The 20463-nt window shown below is 38.2% G+C and overlaps 1 protein-coding gene across 1 annotated transcript in view; it reads left to right on the top strand.

Moving 5' to 3' along the window:
• GC (GC vitamin D binding protein) overlaps positions 1 to 20463 on the top strand; it is a 286233-nt gene that overhangs the window by 124503 nt on the left and 141267 nt on the right. Inside the window, exons 3-5 of the mRNA XM_053703332.1 lie at positions 1259 to 1391; positions 7306 to 7517; positions 20023 to 20155. Of these exons, the coding sequence (XP_053559307.1) occupies positions 1259 to 1391; positions 7306 to 7517; positions 20023 to 20155 (478 nt within the window). The remainder of the gene's footprint in view (positions 1 to 1258; positions 1392 to 7305; positions 7518 to 20022; positions 20156 to 20463) is intronic.

Consider the following 20463-nt stretch of genomic DNA (forward strand, 5'->3'; position numbering starts at 1 on the left):
CTATTTTTCTTCCTTGTATAACAAATTCACATATTAGCCCTTACCGTGCACTACATATTAGGTGTATCCCTTAACAGGGAACACCATCATATTCTATGTATTAAAGTCTCAATACTTATAATACTAGGAGTGCTGGTACATATATATATATATAAACTGTATACTGGCAGACTGTCTGCCAGTACCAAAGATGGTGGTGACCAGTGGGCGGTGAGAGAGGGAAGAGAGCTGTTTAGGGGGGATCAGGTAGGGATCAGGGGGTAATCTCTGCACTGCAGCTAAAATTAACCTTAAAAGCTACCTGATTAACCCCTTCACTGCTGGGAATAATAGAAGTTTGATGCACAACTGCAATTAGCGGCCTTCTAATTACCAAAAACCAATGGCAAAGCCATGTATGTCTATTATTTCTGAAGAGAATTGAAAGAGAAGCTTTAACAATCATTTTTTGTCATGATTGCACAAGCAATGAGAAACCCAAAGTTTGTGAAAAAGTTAACAAGTTTTTTATATATATAATCACATTTGGCTGTGAAATGGTGGCATAAAATATACCAAAATGGTCCAAGATCAATACATTGAGTTGTCTACTTAAATATATATATAATTTTGACAGGTAAATAAAAAAACAAGACTCAATTTGTGCTTAAATGGAGTGATAGCAACACTGCTATCTCCAGTATTTTGGACAAGTTCTTCTCTGAAATTCCCGGTAGTGAAGGGGTTAATAAACCTTTCTTTTCTTTTTTTTTGCATAAGTATTAAGTCCATAAACCAATCACCAATACTTGGAGATAACAATGGAAAATTACCATTTTATTAGCTTATCTCGTCTATACCCCACTGGGAGTGTAATTTTTTTCTACTGGCTGTGTTTACGCAACTTGGCATTAAGGCCCAAAACTTTCAGAATAGATGGGGATACCACAGGCTAAATCAACTATTTCAAGTGCCAATATAAGGGTAATGGAAATACTTGTAAACACTTTAATAAACTCCAGCAGGTAAAGTTGATCATTGGGAACAAATTAAAGGGGAGAACATTTTAAAAAGGTTTTGGCCGCATTAAGATGCTTTGGTTAAAATATTTAACCTTCCACTTGTAATACCAGTGTGAGTTGTATTCTTTGCACAAGATCGAGCGCAGGATAATGTACCCTGATCTATCAATTGCACGCTTGAGGTTAGTTATATTTATTTTTACCTTATTCCTTTTTTGTATTTCTAAGAATTCATCCTTTGTTTTACTTTTCTCTAGAGCACTCATCATGAACAGTAGAAAGTATTCTAATGCGACTTATGAAGAAATAGAGCACGTTGTAAAAGATATTGCATCACTTGCCTCAACGTGTTGTGCTAATGGAGCTGCTCCTAACTGTTATGACAATGGGGTAGGTTTTATTTCATTCAGTACCATATAACATTCTACTTATACCTCAAACAATTTCTGATTTTCTACTGGTCAAATTTTTTCTGATATATCTTGAAAACATGTTTGTGTAGCTGATAATTGAAAGCTTGAGGTATGACTGTAAGACTGTAATCTTCAGCACAAACCTCTTTGCGAGGATTTAAAAAAGCTAGGATTACAAGACAGTATACCTATGTGTATTATAGCTAAACAAAACGCTGTGATGTTGACTTGCATTTAGACAGAGCTGACAAGAATCCCATTTAACACTTTAAACAGAGTACTGTGAATTTCAAACGAAAGGGCTGATACCTAAATTGTAGTGCAAAATTATATAACATTATATTAGTGCTAGTTTTTTATTACATAATATATCCGGTGTTTTACAGACCCGCCCTCTATGCTCTACTGAGCGGGTCTAGTTTTCCCTCAGAGCGCATCGGGCCAGCTGTCTGACAGCAGAAGCGAGCTGCATTGAATGTAATGGTGCCGGTCGGGCGGGGCTGTGACTAGACAGCTGGCCCGATGCACTCTGAGGGAAAACCAGACCTGCTCAGTAGAGCACAGAGGGCGGGTCTGGAAAACCCTCTTCTTTTTATAAAAAATCACCGGAAATATTATGTAATAAAAAACTAGCACTATTATAATGTTATATAATTCTGCACTATGTGCAGAATTATATAACATTATTTTTTAGGTTTACTGGCACTTTAAGTTAAGGTTCTTGAAACAAAACAAAAGGTATGATGGCACCACTAAATGCAAATAATGAGAGTCTCTTCACCATCCAAAGTTAAGTCAAGTTGGCCCTAAGGTACAACGTGAGATTGTGGTGTGGTGCTAAGTATCATAAGTTACACTAAACTAGTATTCAATAAAGAACATTGAATAGAAAGGATACTAAAAAAGCACTCCTGAGAACTCTAACGGCTAGATTTAGAGTTTTGTCGGTAACGACCTGCGTAGCTAACGCTGGCTTTTTTCTGGCCGCACCTTTAAAATAACTCTGGTATTGAGAGTCCACAGAATGGCTGCGTTAGGCTCCAAAAAGGGAGCGTACAGGCATATTTAAGGCCACTGCAACTCTCGATACCAGAGTTGCTTACGGATGCGGCCAGCTTAAAAAATGTGCTCGTGCACGATTCCCCCATAGAAAACAATGGGGCTGTTTGAGCTGAAAAAAAACCTAACACCTGCAAAAAAGCCGCATTCAGCTCCTAACGCAGCCCCATTGTTGTCTATGGGGAAACACTTCCTACGTCTGCACCTAACACTCTAACATGTACCCCGAGTCTAAACACCCCTAACCTTACACTTATTAACCTCTAATCTGCTGACCCCGCTATCGCTGACCCCTGCATATTATTTTTAACTACTAATCTGCCGCTCCGTACACCGCCGCAACCTACATTATAGCTATGAACCCCTAATCTGCTGTCCCTAACACCGCCGAGCCCTATATTAAATGTATTAACCCCTAATCTGCCCCCCACAACGTCGCCGCTACCTACCTACACTTATTAACCCCTAATCTGCCGAGCGGACCGCACCGCTATTATAATAAAGTTATTAACCCCTAATCCGCCTCACTAACCCTATAATAAATAGTATTAACCCCTAATCTGCCCTCCCTAACATCGCCAACACCTAACTTCAAGTATTAAGCCCTAATCTGCCGATCGGAGCTCACCGCTACTCTAATACATTTTTTAACCCCTAAAGCTAATTCTAACCCTAACCCTAACACCCCCCTAAGTTAAATATAATTTTATTCTAACAAAATAAATTAACTCTTATTAAATAAATTATTCCTATTTAAAGCTAAATACTTACCTGTAAAATAAACCCTAATATAGCTACAATATAAATTATAATTACATTGTAGCTATTTTAGGATTAATATTTATTTTACAGGCAACTTTGTAATTATTTTAACCAGGTACAATAGCTATTAAATAGTTAAGAACTATTTAATAGCTAAAATAGTTAAAATAATTACAAAATTACCTGTAAAATAAATCCTAACCTAAGATACAATTAAACCTAACACTACACTATCATTAAATTAATTAAATAAAATACCTACAATTACCTACAATTAAACCTAAAACTATACTATCAATACATTAATTAAATACAATATCTACAAATAAATACAATTAAATAAACTAACTAAAGTACAAAAAATAAAAAAGAACTAAGTTACAAAAAAATAAAAAATATTTACAAACATTAGAAAAAATTACAACAATTTTAAACTAATTACACCTACTCTAAGCCCCCTAATAAAATAACAAAGCCCCCCAAAATAAAAAATGCCCTACCCTATTCTAAATTACTAAAGTTCAAAGCTCTTTTACCTTACCAGCTCTTTTGCCTGTAAAAAAAAACATACAATACCCCGCCCCCAACATTACAACCCACCACCCACATACCCCTAATCTAACCCAAACCCCCCTTAAATAAACCTAACACTAAGCCCCTGAAGATCTCCCTACCTTGAGTCGTCTTCACCCAGCCGAGCCAAATTCTTCATCCAAGCGGAGCAAGAAGAGGTCCTCCATCTGGTAGAAGTCTTCATCCAAGCGGGGCAGAAGAGGTCTTCCATCCGATTGAAGTCTTCATCCATGCGGCATCTTCTATCGTCATCCATCCAGAGCGGAGCGGCAGCATCCTGAAGACCTCTGACGCGGAACATCCATCCTGGCCGACGACTGAACGACGAATGACGGTTCCTTTAAATGACGTCATCCAAGATGGCGTCCCTCGAATTCCGATTGGCTGATAGAATCCTATCAGCCAATTGGAATTAAGGTAGGAATATTCTGATTGGCTGATGGAATGAGCAAAAAGAGGCTGCTTCTTGGGTGGTAACTAGCCATAGAGCAAGCTATTATGCTATTGTTCGTTCCCAGGTTGAGCGCTTCTCTCTTTTTATTTATACATTGTATCGTTGACACAGTATAAATGTGAAGATCGAAGTGTACAGACACTCTCAGTCCTCAATAAAATGGCATGCAAACATTTAGATTAAAATATCTTGTATCGGTGGAGCCATCAAAATTTATAAACCTGGGAACTGGTGACTAAGTCCTAGAATAATTTATATCTGAATAAGCACCAAGACTCATGGCGCATTAAATCAATAAGGATCCTTTAACTATATGTATAGTTGATACATCATAATAACATAGGGGATCTGATTATATCGAGCTACACAGTAGTATTCCTGGTATACTAGTGTGGATACCAATGCTTATAGATATTCCAAGCCCCTTAACTTGTACTGTCTTTTTAACAATTGTTACCAGAAGAACAATTTACACCAGTGATGCCATTCTATTCTATTTATTTGGGAATTGGTGGCAGTCCTGATTTAATATAATTTAATAACTTACTTGACTTAGAAGGATCTTGCAATGATTTGCTAAAGTTGACACACAAGTTATTATATCAATACTGCAGTGGCAGGGATATCTATAGTTATATCTAGATATTAATAGTGTCCATTTTTGTGGACCCACTAGCTGACTAATAGCACCAGCCTATATTTAATCAGTTATTTAACTGTACCAATTACCTACTGACATTTTAGTTTTAATTACACCCATTTTTAAATACGTTCTAATAAAGAAATATATTTTTTAACTTGTGTGATTTTCATTTCTCCAATATACAATTACTGAGAGTTCTCAGGAGTGCTTTTTTAGTATCCTTTCTATTCAATGTTCTTTACTGAATACTAGTTTACTTTAAGTTAAGGTATCATGAAAATCTGGCCTGTTAAGAGTACATGAGGACTGTGGTTGAGAAACACTGTTCTTGACATAAAGATTTGGGAGGCTAATAAAGAAAGTCAAATTAATATCTGATCTTATACAGCACACTGCAACACACACACATATAAAGCAAACTAATTCTTCTACACTTGTTACATAAGCACACTTACTAACATGCACAAATATACTTAAAGGCCTGTGCAAAGCAACGGTAAGCAAAGCCTTGGTCTAGCACTCATTTGCATCTCCAAAAAATACGTATGATGGTACTTCCCAGATGTTTTGTTATGTGAGTGGAGCCACAATGAGGGGTGAAGTCAGGGTATATTTTGGGTGGAGCCAGGTCTAGCTTGGGAGAGCTTGGTAAGAGTAGTGATGGAAAAACAAGAGGTGATCACAGCTAGTAGGGCAAGAAGTGGCAGCTGGTGGTCTAGTGTCCCCCCTTTCCCTGGTGATGTGGTTGCAAACACAGTAGATCACTCCACAGCAAGGGCAGGTATTCAAGGGTCAATACAAGCAGGTATTTCCAACAGTCAATCAGTGCATACAGAAGAGCCAGGTGACATGACAAAGACTAGGTACAAATAGATTGGCAGCACTCAGTTAATTCAGATCAATCAGAAAAAAAGGCTGGTTAGACAAACAAGGTTCAGCAACAGTTGGGCAGTACAGACAGAATTTACAGACAAAAGAATGAAACAAGGAACAGTCAAGGTTTTGTAACAATGAAAAAATCAGACGATTGACATCCAGGATTCTTTTCACAAGTACTGGAAGGTTGGAAGAACCTCCTTACCTCTCCACCACCTAAAAGGTAGCGGATTGAATTCATCTTGATTTAATTGGGATGATTGACAGCCCCTGCTAAAGGCTAATTGAGCAGGGGGCAGCATTGCTTGTACAATGATAAATTTTGCGATATCCAGGGGACATGATTTGCTCGACGCTTGAAAAATCAAGCCCAATAAGTCATTCACGTCAAACAATGACAAGAGTGACCATTAAAGACAGAGCCTGACAACTCTAGCGTAATCTAACCAAGGCAGTAGTGCCCATCTTCAACACAGACGTGGTCATGTACAAAGAGGTACTCACAACATATGCCATTTGTTTTGTAAATAGGGCATTCAGATATTCCATTATTTATTCATAGTTCATTTGGCAACTGCATAACATAGAGGTAACATTAGAATACATTTATTTGGGCTCTGCATTGGTTTTCTAATGTAATTTAAGCAAGCTTTCACTGATTTCTAAACTTACTGGAACATGGATGTAAGAATTTACATTTTCCTTAATTTAATATCTAAAGCTGAAATGCCTAGCACTGCTTCTCATAAAAAAGCACCAAAGGCAACACTTGCCAGTTTTTTCCAAATGCACACTCTGTCTGCAGGCACTCCTGAGCAGATGAGGGTAGTTTAAAGCAGTTGTGCTCTCATTGCTCTTGGAAGGAGCTAAGCTAGGGTTTTTCCATGGTAAATGTGTATTTAAATACTACTTAATAATGTAATGATTTCACTCCCTATTTATATATAGTTTCAGTATACATGAAATTGTTTATGTTTTTGTTTACACAAATAGCCAAATGAACACAATGTTATCCTTTAGTGCATTTTGTCTAATTTACAGTCCTATACCCCTCTATTGATTCACCTCATTCAAATAATAGAAAAAACACTAAGCAGTGGGTTAGCCTTAATAGAATAATTGCAATATGTGTTATTCATAACTTTAAAAGGATTTTACCTTGTATTTCTTTATTTTTATTTTTTTTATTAATTTGTACAGGGTCCATTACGTCCTGTCACAGCCCCAAAAGAGGATTGTGGTCCCTACAGGAAGGCAATTGAGTAGCTTTTCCTTTAAAGTAGTTACTAGGAGACACCTGTACTAGCTTCAGTCAGTTTATTGCCCACGCTCAGTAGAGGACTTTTGCTGCAAAAACATGTGACAGTAGAACTTAAGTTTTATAATGGCAGCTTTTTTTATCTTACTAAAGGCAATAGCTACATTGAGTAATTCTAAGTGCTTAATTTGCAAGGGGGGGGGGAGTTGTTTGCTGTTTTTAACACAATCTGTCTTTTTTATGTTAACTGTGATTTTTTTTAAAAGGCAAATGCAATGTCAGCTAAATCCTGTGATCCAAAGTCACCATTTCCTAAGCACCCTGGCACTTCAACCTGCTGTATTTACAAAGGCCTAGAAAGAAAACTGTGCCTGGCAGACCTGAAACAGCCTCCTAAAGAATTTCCAACATATGTGGAGCCATCTAATGAAGAACTTTGTGTTTCTTTTAAGAAAGATCCTCAAAAATTTTCTTCCAGGCAAGTGAGATAAATGTGGCAAACGTATAACTAAATGATACTAGTCTTATATTAATCAAGAAGAGGTTCTTCTATTCAGAAACAGACTATGGGGTCAGTTTACTAAAGTGCGAGCGGACATGGTACAATATAGCGTATCATGTCCGCTGCACATCGATAAATGCCAACAGCATACGCTGTCGGCATTTATCATTGCGCCAGCAGTTCTTGTGAGTCTGTACGGAGCTTGATAAATTGACCCCTATATGTAATTATATGGTATATGTTCACTAGAATGTGAAGTGATCCTGCATCTTATTATCTAGGCCAGGTTTTGGCACCTTTTTATCAGCACTATGCTAATACTATATGAAGTGAGCTTTCTTTATTAGTAAAGATTCATAATTAATAAAGAGCATTATAACAATTCATAATATAAATAATGCACATCATTTCAGACCCCTTTAGTACTCTATCAACTGCTAACATCAAATTAGGTATGTGGCCCACTAACCCATTACTTAGCCATAAACCTACATTAGAACCCAGATTATAATCCGGACTCTGCAGCCCTTCTGTCAAACACAGAAAACTGTCTCACTAGTCCCCCTATTAGCAGCATTCCCACATTAAAACTCAGATCAAGCACTTTGCTCTCCAACCCCTCTGTCAATCAAATACCAACATCAGACCTCTGAGCAAGCCTATTGCCCTGCAACCCCTCTGTCAGTCAGATACCCATATCAGATCCCAGATTTAGCACCTTGCTCTGCAACCCCTCTGTGACACACCCTGATTAGACCTCAGAACAAATACCTTGCCATGCAAACCCTCTTTCAATCACATAACCACATCAGACCTCAGATTAAGCAATTTGTAGTGCAACCACTTTGTTGACCACATGCCCACATACCACACATTTGGATATGCATATGTAATAAAGCCTTCTGTGCGTCTGTAAAAATTAAAAAAGGTAAAAATAAAATGATATATCCACACTACCCACATACACACATGAAGAACTAATATGAAAACCAAAGATATATAAAAAATAAACTTTATTTAAAACATACAATAATAAATATAGCTGCAAGCAGCAATAGAGGTGGCCAGCGCATAATTTTTGCAATGCCATATAAGTAGTTATGTCACAAAATAAAGCTATAGAACAACTGTTTACAGTTCTAACATAAGCATTTGGAAAAAAAAAAACATTTTCGAAATGTTTGCGTTTTTTAAAATGGCTGCCACACCATATGACCTATACTTTCAACATGAACAAATGTAACTCTAGGTGACCATATTTGGTTATACAGCAAATTTCACAGCTTTAACATAAGCGGTTGGAAAGAAAACACAGTTTCAAAATTTTTGCGTAAACCAATATGGCTGCCACAGCTTGTGACTAATTCCTTCAACATGAACAACTGTGACTCTAGTTCACAATATAAGACTGTACAGCAAATTTCACAGTATATTTCAAAATATAAAACCGATATTGCTTCCTAATGAGCAATTGTGAATCTAGGTCACAATATAAGACTGTACAGCAAATTTCATAGTTCTTACATAAGCGGTTGCAGAGAAAATAGACTTTCGAAATTTTCGCGTAAACCAAGATGGCTGCCCAATCGTAAGATATACAGCCTCCATATTACGCACAATAGTGCTCACTATAGATGTCAATAAACATGGCAAAAATAAAGCATTTTTGTAAAACGGTTTTTGTTTTATTATTAATTTAAATATATTGTTAAGCAATTTTGAACAATTCAAAATGGCTGCCAAATTACATGACGTATCAACTTCTCTTGAACAAATCTGAATGTTAGTCATAAGATAACTCTATAAACAAAATTTCAAGTCTGTCCCATAAGCGGTTTCGGAGAAGAAGATTTTTATAGTTTTTAAAAATGGCGCATACGGAACAAAATGGCTGCCAAGCTATGCAATGTATGGCTTTCAAATTGCACATACTAATGCTCACTATAGACCTCTACAATTTGCAGAAGTTTCATGAAAATTTGCAAATGTTTTATTTCACGAAGGCGATTGCGCAATGCAAATTTTAACTGCAATATTGTCTTTAAGGGTTATGACTATGTGTAATCATGTGTCTATTACACTGTTATTTCACGAAGGCGATTGCGCAATGCAAATTTTAACTGCAATATTGTCTTTAAGGGTTATGACTATGTGTAATCATGTGTCTATTACACTGTAATATTGTTAAATATTGTAAAACTAATGTATAAAGTGCAAAATTACGCAATTAAATGGCGATAAAAATGTTAATATCTCACAGCAGCCATGTTGATTATGGAAAAATCGCAGTTTGAACAAACTTGGTAGAGGACCTTGCAAGGAGCATATGTGCAAAATTGCGAGTCATTGGACTAAGCGGTTTAGGAGAAGAAGATGTTTGAATATTTTCGCAAAATGCAAGATGGCTGCCACACCATGTGACCAAGGCACTTCTCTTGAGCAATAACAATTTTAGGTCATAGTAGCACTAAGCACAGCGAGTTTCAAAGTTGTAACATAAGCAGTTCCAGAGCTAAAGATTTTTAAGTGTTTGTCGAAATTTGTCGCAAAAAGCAATATGGCTGCCAGAGCATGTGACCTATGAGTTCAATTTTGCATGAGATGTAGCACAGCAATAGGCTGTACCAGCATACCTGATTTTAAGAGCTTTGCAAAAACAGTTAAGCAGTTATGGGCAATTGAATACAAAGCTTGGCGGAATAAAAAGAATAATAATAATAATAATAATAATCCGAACAATAACAATAGGTTGTCCTGCAACTTTGTTGCTGGCCACCTAAAAATGCACACAAAGCAACACAGATTGCTAGGTTATTCACCGCTTGTGTATCTATGATTGTTACTCTTTCTCTCTCTCCCTCCCCAGCACAGCAAATTGCACAGGAACATCCACAGTAATACATGTTTTAAATGTCTTTATTTTTTCTTTTTTTTTTTAAATAGAACTAAGAAAGAATTTCAGTACAAGAACACTTCAACTTCATTTCACTGAGATTAAATGCATTCAGCAACAGCTCCAAACATTGCACACACAAGCAGATATTTATCTGAGCTTTGCTTTATTTATTTTCTGCCAGAATGAGCTTAGGACAGATTCCGTATATGAACAGTTCTAGTTTGCTAGTCAACATATAAGTCCTACACATTTCCTTTGGGTCAGCAAACTATGTCAGGATTATCAGTCATGGATGATAAAATACTTTTGTTATAATAGATGAATTACAAATATGGTCATTCTATTAAATTCTAAACATAATTTTAAAATTCCAAAATTACTTCTGTCACCCAGCCGGTATTTTACTGACACGACCGGTATTTTTAAAGTTCAGGTCAAAGTTTAATTAAATATAGAAATATAGATGCTACAATGGTCAACTTGTTTCTAAATGTGTTAGAATTTAATTATAAACCAATAGTCATTTAGCATCAGTTCTAGCAGCTTGAATTCTTGATTTATGCTATATAATTATTTATGCAAATTTATGCTAATGAACATGGCCAGTATTTTTTTTCCAGAAAAGGTGGCAACCCTACTTTTATGGTTCAGAGTCATAGTGCACAAATTATCATATTTACTGATCGATCAGTCTACAATGCATATATTATAATTGTAAATTATATCGCACTTGCGCTACAGTTAGCACACCACTCGTAATCTAGGTGTTAGTGTTGGAAACAAGATTATTTAATTTCCTGCAGCTGTGTAAAACTTATTTAATCTTCCTTCCATTCTCTTAACATTTTAGCTACAAACAAAAGTACAATTTTTTAATTTTGCAAAACTTTTAAATAAACTTACACATTTTGCCATCTCTAGTCTAGCCATGCACATCAGAATGTGTTTTTTATGGTTTGACTTTTAAGATGATACAGCCAGCATTACCCAATATTTCCAGTAGGAGCTTGTTACTGAGGTACTCCAGAGTAGGTATGTGTATTTTTTCTGAATCTAACAAATGCCAAATATGGTGGTGGGTAGATGGATTCCACTCATTTCAGCACCAGATTTCTTAGTGTAAAAGTGCAACATACAAAGATCTGGATTTTTGTTGATATTTGTGTATTGAACTTTTACAGTTAAAAATGCAGCTCCAAAAATAGCAGAATGCCATTGGCCACAGTCATATTCCATATTGTAGAAACAAATGCAGTTTTAAAGAAAGAATGCACATACTGTACCTACTCCAGAGTACATATAACATAAGCAGGGTACAGCTCTGAGTATCTCACCTCCTAGGTGTAGTGCATGTCAGATCAAGCTCTATCCAAGATAAACACAACTTCTACAGCACTATTAATGTTCATAATATCCACTTCCTTTACTGGAGCATAAAACAAACCATCATACAACCTTTTGGGTTCACAGGCCATTAATCAAGCATAGTGAACCTTTACACCTGTGTCTAATTTAAAGGTACATATTACCAAACACCAACATGGTATTTTTAACCCATTATATACAAGGTTGCTTCTAGAATCCTTATTTCATTGTTATACTGCCATCTTGTGGTCACCTATAAAAACCATAAAACATTTTTACTAAAAAATCTTATTTATAAACAATTATATAAAAAAGTTTTATGTATACTGAAAAATCTGTTATAAATTATTACATTATAACCCAGACACAATGATAGTACATACAATGAGATATACCTTATAAGAATACAGATAGATCAAGTTCCCTGCTGAGGCCTTTTGGATGCAGAGTATCCAATTTATGTATCCAAAATGCCTCTCTTTGTTTCAGCAATCATTCTCTATTGCCTCCTCCCCTAGGAGCTGACTAATTTGATGTCCTCATTCCACAAAGTGGCATGCTACCAGAGCTTTTTTCTTCTTAAATGGGGAGAGAACACAGCTGCATTCATTACTTTTGAGAAATACAGAACCTGACCACCAGTAGGAGGCAAAGACACCCCAGCCAAAGGCTTAAATACCTCCCCCACTTCCCTCATCCCCCAGTCATTCTTTGCCTTTCGTCACAGGAGGTTAGCAGAGAAGTGTCAGAAGATTCAAGACAGTCTCTTATGGAGGGTAGTACTCTTCCAAATGGGACTGGAGTTTTAAGTAGTCCTGTCAGCCTCTCAGTGAGAGCATGGATGAAAGTTAGAGTCTGGAGATGCAGGGAGAGTCTTTCTGCGAAACCATCCCGACTCATATTAACAGCTCCATAAGCAATCAGCTTTGACAAGTTTTGCTGCCTGCTTTCTTCACTCAAGTCCATGTCAGAAGCAACTCTATTTATCTGTCACACTTAAAGGGCCATGTTATTGTTCCATAGCGTAGATTCCAGTAAGATCGTTTCAATTTCCTTTTCAATGTGGGAATGTATGTAAATGGAGAAGACAGGATCTCAGTGGGACTCCTTTATCTTTATGGAATCAAGGGTTAATATCTGCTGAGGGGGGATATTGAACAGTGGGTGACTTTTATCATGTTTGTTATGTGATTCTGTCTGCTTATGTGTAGTGATGCTTGGCCTCGTGGCTCTTACGGAACATACCAGCGTTTTTTAGCTGCACAGTTCTTGTGGATTGGCGTGCTTTTTCTTTGGCCTACATGGTGCACCTTGTGACCGGGCGTGGTCACGTTTTTTTGTTTTCCATTTCCGTATTCCTGACTGTGTGGTGGCAGAGAGAGTCTTTTTTTTCTTCTTGTCTGGGTCATAGGAGGTGGTGAGTGTCCCAGCCATTGGGGGTGTAAGGTGCTGTTTGTTTTTTGTCCATAATTTCAAATATTCAAGTTATGGAGGATTCTGATTTTTTGGAGATGGATATCTCTGATTCAGATTCTGCTTCTTGCAAAGAATATGTGGGGGCCCGGGTGATCCAGCTCCATGAGTTATGTTCCGTGTGCCATTTTAGAGTGCTCTTTTCTCCCAATTTGGAGAGCTTAGAGTCCGCTGAGCCTTCCGCCACTGAGTATTCCATATCCCGTAGGCGCGCTCCCTAACACCTTAGGTTGCTACACAGGCAGGTGTCCCAAATGTCTTTACCCCTTCTCCAGAAGGTGGCTTGTTTCCTCCAGAGGTTACTGCACGGTTCCGCTTGGCCATATCTATGGCATTGACGCATTTACATCTTCCGGGAAGATCTTGTCTGTGTTCTCCTAACCAGGGCCATCAGGTGTGGGATCATCTGTATCGGTTCAGCCCTCTGGGGAAGCGGTGTACCCTGAGGCTTCAGGGGTACAGCCTTCAGAGCCGGGGTCGTCAGATGCCCCAGCGGAGGTAAGTCTTGCCTTTCGATTTTGACTGGCACGCCTTAGTGTCCTGATTGGCAGAGTTAGAGGAGCCCAATCCTGAGTTGGTTCCTCAGTCTTCTGCCCCAGACAGCAAGCAGTGTTAGACAAGTGGAGGGATGAAGATTATTCTCCTTGTCGTCTACCTTTTTTGTTGTGTATCTCATTCCCAGTTCTGAGCTTTTGGTGGAATCGGATCTCTGACTCGCTAATCCTGTTAGTGTGTCCATTCTTCCTGGGCGTTCACCTTGCGGGTGCTGCCATCCTTTATTTTTATCCGGTTAGGATGTATTTTATTTTATTTCCTTTTGTAAGCTCAAGACTGTTGTAGTTTTTCCTTTTAATCTTTTCTTCTCTGGGATTTGATACTGATGATTTTGTGGTCGCGATAGCTATATTTCCGTGGAAGTTATATAAAAAAAAATGAGATATAGTTTAGGTCTCGGAGCCTACATGTTTACTGTTTTTATGTTTATTTAGTCTAGCCATGCTAGGGCTTAGACCTTTCAGTGGCCTTGAACAGTTCTGTCACGCCTAGTATATCAGGCTGGTCCTGTTTGGGTTCTAGTAATATCTGTTCCTTGGGGCCCATATGAGACATGTTGTGCCTTTGACAATGGGCTGGTCCTGTTTGGGTACTGAGTTTGCTTACTTCTTTTCTTGTTCTACAAGTTATTAAGGCCCTTCTATCCTAGATGTTAGGCTGGTCCTAATTTATTCATCCGGGTGGGGCATCCAATGTTTGATGTACTCAGTCCTAGGTGTCCGGTCCCTGCATAGCTAGCAGGGTTAGTTGGGATTATGGATCCTACTATGACAGTATACTTTAGGTTTCCTGAGGTCCTTTGGTTCTCCGCTTAGATAGAGGAGGGGGTTCAGATAACTCCATAAAGATATTCCGTACCTGGTTTGGGGGGGGCTTACTTCTCCTCTATGGTACTTCCTTCCAGATGGCATTGTCCTTATTAGTCCTGATCTCTTTAGACAGGGCCTCTTCCTTATGGTCGAGGTTGGTTGTGTACTTCATTTCCCCTTTCCTTGGGGTCAGTCTTCGGGTCATCTGATTGAGGAGATCTGGTCCTTAGGGTCCGCTTTCTTACGATTTCCTTTCTTTTCCTATAATTTTTGGGATCTGGGGGATTGTTTGTTGTCTCTTTTACATATATACAGTCGCCCCCGCTTGGGCGATTCGGTTGAGTTCCGTCGCCTGCTAGTAGTTTTTAGGATGCTCGTTCATTCATCAATTCCTTTAGCCATGGGAGCCCCCGGAGATTGATCCAGAGTGGATCTTTAGAGACTGTCATATTCTCTCAAACAGAGATTACTTTCTAGTTTGATCTGTTTTGGGTCCTACCTTCGTCTTATTTGGTGGGTGTGGATCCCAGAAGCCCATTGGTCAGTTTCTAGGATACTTACATTAGAGATCAGTGTTTAAGACCCCTGGGGATATGGCTGTGATTACATCAACTTTGGTGCAAGGTTTCAGATGGAGTACTCTTGTGGATGTTCCTCAAGGGTTATTAATTTGAATCCAATTCTGGGTTTGAGGAGCCCGGCCTTTTAACCTAGTCCTGGTCTTCAATTGGGCATTTTTGGTTACTCTGTTTTCCAGATCTAATAGACGTTGGATCTGCACGGTGGTACCTTCCCTCTGCGAGTTGCTGGTTTTTCATTGATAGTCAGGGTGCTGTCCTCCCTTCCCTGTGTTTTGGTAGGGGGGGGGGAGTTGATCTGCACTGTTTTCAGAGTTTTTCTCTCCCATGATGGTCCTGGTATGAATTTCTTATCTTCCTTGTTGTCCAGTTTTTGTAGGCTTGATTCTTAGTTGAACCACCTATCAGATGGAAGCCTGTGACTTTTGACTGAGACATAAACGGATATTCCTTTCTGTTTTGTCTGTTCTACTTCTGAGGTTTTTTTTACCCTCGGGTGTTCAGTGTCTTAGAGCTGGATAGCGCTCTTTGGTAAGGTAGAGGGTTTTACTTTTTGTCCTTCTAGGACTTGGGTTCTGGTTAGGTCTTTACATTGGTTCCTTGGGATCCATGTTGGAGGTGGTCTGGAACTGTCCTTCCGTTGCTCTCCTCTATCTTCCTTGTTGTCCAGTTTCTGTAGGCTTGATTCTTAGTTGGACCGCCTATCAGATGGAAGTCTGTGGCTTTTGACTGAGACATAAATGGATATTCCTATCTGTTTTGTCTATTCTACTTCCGGGGTTTTTTTTACCCTCGGGTGTTCAGTGTCTTAGAGCTGGATAGCGCTCTGTGGTAAGGTAGAGGGTTTTACTTTTTGTCCTCCTAGGACTTCGGTTCTGGTTAGGTCTTTACATTGGTTTCTTGGGCTCCATGTTGGAGGTGGTCTGGAACTTTCCTTCCGTTGCTCTCCTCTGTCGGTAGAGTATTTTCTATGCGATTGTGTAATGCTCATGGGATACTCCTCTATCAGACGGAACTCAGCCAGCAGTCTTGTTATCCCAGTGTCGAGCCGGAAAAATAGAGAATATCCCAGAGCAGAGAAAGTTAGTAAGATGAGGAGAGAGGAACTCACCACAGGCAGGACAGCACCTAGCAGCAACGGCAGAGTAGTCCAAGGACACACCACTAGAATGGTCAGACAGGCAGGGTTCGGCAACAGTAAAACAGTCCAAGGGCACCCCACTAGAATGGTCAAGGCAGGCAGGGTTTGGCAACAGTGAAACAGTCCAAGGGCACACCACTAGAATGGTCAAGGCAGGCAGGGTTTGGCAACAATATATCAATCCAGCAATTTAGGGGTTAAACAGACAGAGTAGTCAGATAGGCAGAGTTCAGCAGCAGTAAATCAATCCAGCAATTCAGGGGACAAAGAGGCAGAGTAGTCAGCAACAGGCAGGTTCAGCAACAAAGATCAGTCCAGCAGTTAAAGGGTTAAGGCAGGTAGAGTAGTCAGTAAACAGGCAGGTTCAGCAACAATGGTATAGAATGATCTGTCACACCCAGGAGCACACAGAGTAACACCTATACTTGGGCAGTGACAGAACGTTAGTGTAGGAATTAAATAGGAGCATGATTCGTAGCAGAGAGCTCCCAGCAGCATCAGGAGCGTGCAGCGATGACGTCAGCTCCGCACGCATCCTGAGCTGACACTGCCCCTGGCAACGAGCAGGAAGGAGATGCCAGATCCGACCCTGCCCCTGGCAATGAGCAGGAAGGAGACACCACGCCCATAGCAATGGCTAGAGCGGAGCGGCGTGACAGATTGTTGTCCTGATGCAGCCTTGGAGTTTGCTCCTTTTGAGTTATGCTAGGGGCTTCTTCATTGGTTTGCCCTTGATTTTTGGGGGTTTGTTTTAGTGGTCCTTTTGGACTTCCTTATCTGATTTTCGTTCTTCTTCTTCTTCTGGAAACTTGTGAGGGGAATTTTGGTGTCCCCCTTCCCATTGGTCAGGGAGAGGTTTTCCCTTGGTGGGCTTCGAGTCAGCGGGATTTTTGTCTCCTTTAGCGGTTTTGTGCTCAGTGGAGTCTAGGGATTTGAGTGGTCTCTAGCCAGGCTCTTTATGGTTCTAACTGATGGGCAGTTACTTGGTCCGCTTCCCTTTTTTGTCCTTTCTGCGTCTGTTGATGCAGTATTTTTTCCAAGAGTTTGGGTTGTATCAGGCTGTGGTGCCCTCAGAATGGGCCGCCTGTTTTTGTTCCCACCCATTTGCATTCAGTGTCCTCTATAGCTTGAGTATTGCTTTCCCAAAAGTAATGAATGTAGCTGTGGACTCTCCCCATTTAAGAAGAAAAACTTAAATTATGCATACCAAATAATTTTCTTTTCTTCTGACGGGGAGAGTCCGCAGCTCCCTGCCCATGTTTTTTTATGGGGCAGCCTTAATTTTTTGTTCTTCTGGCACCTTTTTTTCACCCTGATATTTCTCCTACTGTTCCTTGTTCCCTGGCAGAATGACTGGGGGATGAGGGAAGTGGGGGAGGTATTTAAGCCTTTGGCTGGAGTGTCTTTGCCTCCTCCTGGTGGCCAGGTTCTGTATTTCCCAAAAGTAAATGAATGCAGCTGTGGACTCTCTGCGTCAGAAGAAAAGTAAATGATCTGGTAAGCATAATTTAAGTTTTTCCTAATATTTGATTTATGTTGGTTTAAACGTTCCCTCATCTTGCGGGTTGTCTCATCTACATAGATTTTTGAACAGGGACATTTAATTAGATACACTACAAATAATGATTCACATGTCACCCAGACATGGGTAACTACCTACATTATTTTCAGTAATGTATCTATTCCTATCTTTATGACTAGGACCCAAACCAGATCTCACAAAGATGTCACTCAAATTTCTCACTCTTTTATGAGTCATCATAGGTACTCTGTAGAATATTAACTTCACTAATGCATTTACTTAAAATACTCCAGAGTACTGAGAACATATAAAAGAAGAACAATCAGAAGCATGAACACAAACTGCTGCTCATGCACAGTTTTTTTATTCCAAGCAACATCAATAGTACAATTACACAAACACAATAGTTATTGCCCTATACATTAGGAAACATTTTTTATTTTTTTTAATCAGTTATAGTTAAGGGGATATGAAAGTGAAAATTAAACTTTCATGATTCATATAAAGCATACTTAGGTAGGCTCAAGAGAAGCAAAGCACTACTAGGAACCTCTTGTCATTAGCTCATCAGAGATGACTTTATATGTGTGTTTAACCTTTCTACAATGATTAAGCACAGTTATATTATACACTTTTATCACACTTCCGCACATAAACTCCCTCCTTGATTCATTGTAATCTGGATTTCGCCCCCAACACTCCACAGAGACAGCGATTATTAAGGTTACTAATGACCTACTTACATCAAACACAAATGTCCACTGTACCCATAATGCCCTGTTCAAATCCCTTAAACTGACATACACAAATATGTCTATGGCTTTAGAGAACAACATGTGTGTCTTATTTGCATCACTACAAAAATTAACAACCAGGATACAGGTCCTTCAACCTATGATATAATTGCTGAACCTGGGAAATCTGCATTTTTTTTTTTTTTTTTTAATTGTGCGCATTTGTTTTTTGAGTTAAAAAGATGTGAGACTAAAGGTGCAAATAACAATGTCATGTTGTTTTCAGGAGGTAATAAATTAAATTTTCAGGGGTCTTAAGAAGCTGGAAGCCTTTTGAGATTGTGATCACTGGAAAACATACACTGACAATAACAAGTTCAGAAATTGTTATTCTCTAAAAAAAAGTGCAAAATTGTAATCAACCCTAAAGTTAGGTGTGAGCATTAGGGCACAAATAAAATGCCGTAAGGCTTTAGATCACTTTATTTCTGCACTAGTATGTCCCTTTCTCATCTCTTTAGATCACATTTATTCAGTACAATATTCAAACTAGAATTTTAGTTGTTGAACATACCTCTTTGTATAGGTCTCTAGTTAAATCACAGGGCAATCACCTCAGGTGAATTATGTCTAAAATATTTATATTTAATATTAAAAGAACATCCAAGTTGCAGTTTCCGTATGTAAGTATAATATTTGTATGTTCTGTGTAGCACTCACTGCACTCTTCTCAGACAGTAGTTAATTTAAAACCAGCTAATTTTTCAATTTTATCAAATGACCTTTATGGTCTTTTGTCTGCGCTTTGCAGAATTTAATAAAGTTTTAAAATAAGCCCAGATTTCTTTAGGAAAGTGAATAAATGTTTAATTAGGAAGTTTTACGTAATTTTATATAATGCATGAAGGCCTATTAAAAAAATATAATTGTCAAACGCACATTTATAAGATTCAATGTCAATGAAGTGTCTTGGAGTAATACTAATTAGTTCTAGTTCTTGTATTCTGCTGAAATCATTAGACAACAATATTTTTTGCCCCACCTTTATATAAGTTAACATATTGTCATCAATAATGTATGACGGATAGCTAAACATAACTAATTGCCACAAGTAAAAGCAAAGATGCATATAAGGATATGTGACAGAGGTAAAATATGTTCTTTCAATAAAAATGCAATATAATTACAGTTGTAACTTTAGGAAAATAACTGCAAGGTAAAAATAGGTCAAATGTAGGTGAGTAGTTTGTTAAGGATTAAGGGCCCTTATTTACTTTTCATTTCTGAACTGTTTTTCATTAAAACACCAGTATGTAATCACGGAATCATTTTTTTCTAAATGAAATACCTCAAAAACTGATAATGCAGTTTAAATTATGATAATTCTAAAAATTATTCTTATTTTCAGGTTTCTTTATGAATATTCCAGTAATTTTGCCCAAACTCCATTTCTCGTGATCTTAAAATCCACAGAAAACTACTTAAAGATGATAGCACAATGTTGTACCACACAGAGACAGGCACCATGTTTTCTGCAACAGGTTGGTTTAATATTTATTTGTCTTAGAAAATCCAGAAAATAGGGAATATTATCTATTTTTATTTGAAAAATGTAATAAATATCAGTTGTTTTCAAAACATTTGAATGTTGAGTCACAAACTTTAAGTCTATGGGAAGCAATATTCAGTTGTAATGTTACATATAATATTCAAAGATTAAGATTGGCTACATAAAAACTTTCTAATAAAAAAGCAATTGCAAGGGGAAAAACTGTTTAATTTCTAACATTCGCCCATAGATCATCTTAAAGGGATAGTAAAGTCCAAATTACATTCTAATGATTCAGCT

Source organism: Bombina bombina, chromosome 2, assembly GCF_027579735.1.
Source record: "Bombina bombina isolate aBomBom1 chromosome 2, aBomBom1.pri, whole genome shotgun sequence".
Taxonomy (NCBI): Eukaryota; Metazoa; Chordata; class Amphibia; order Anura; family Bombinatoridae; genus Bombina; species Bombina bombina.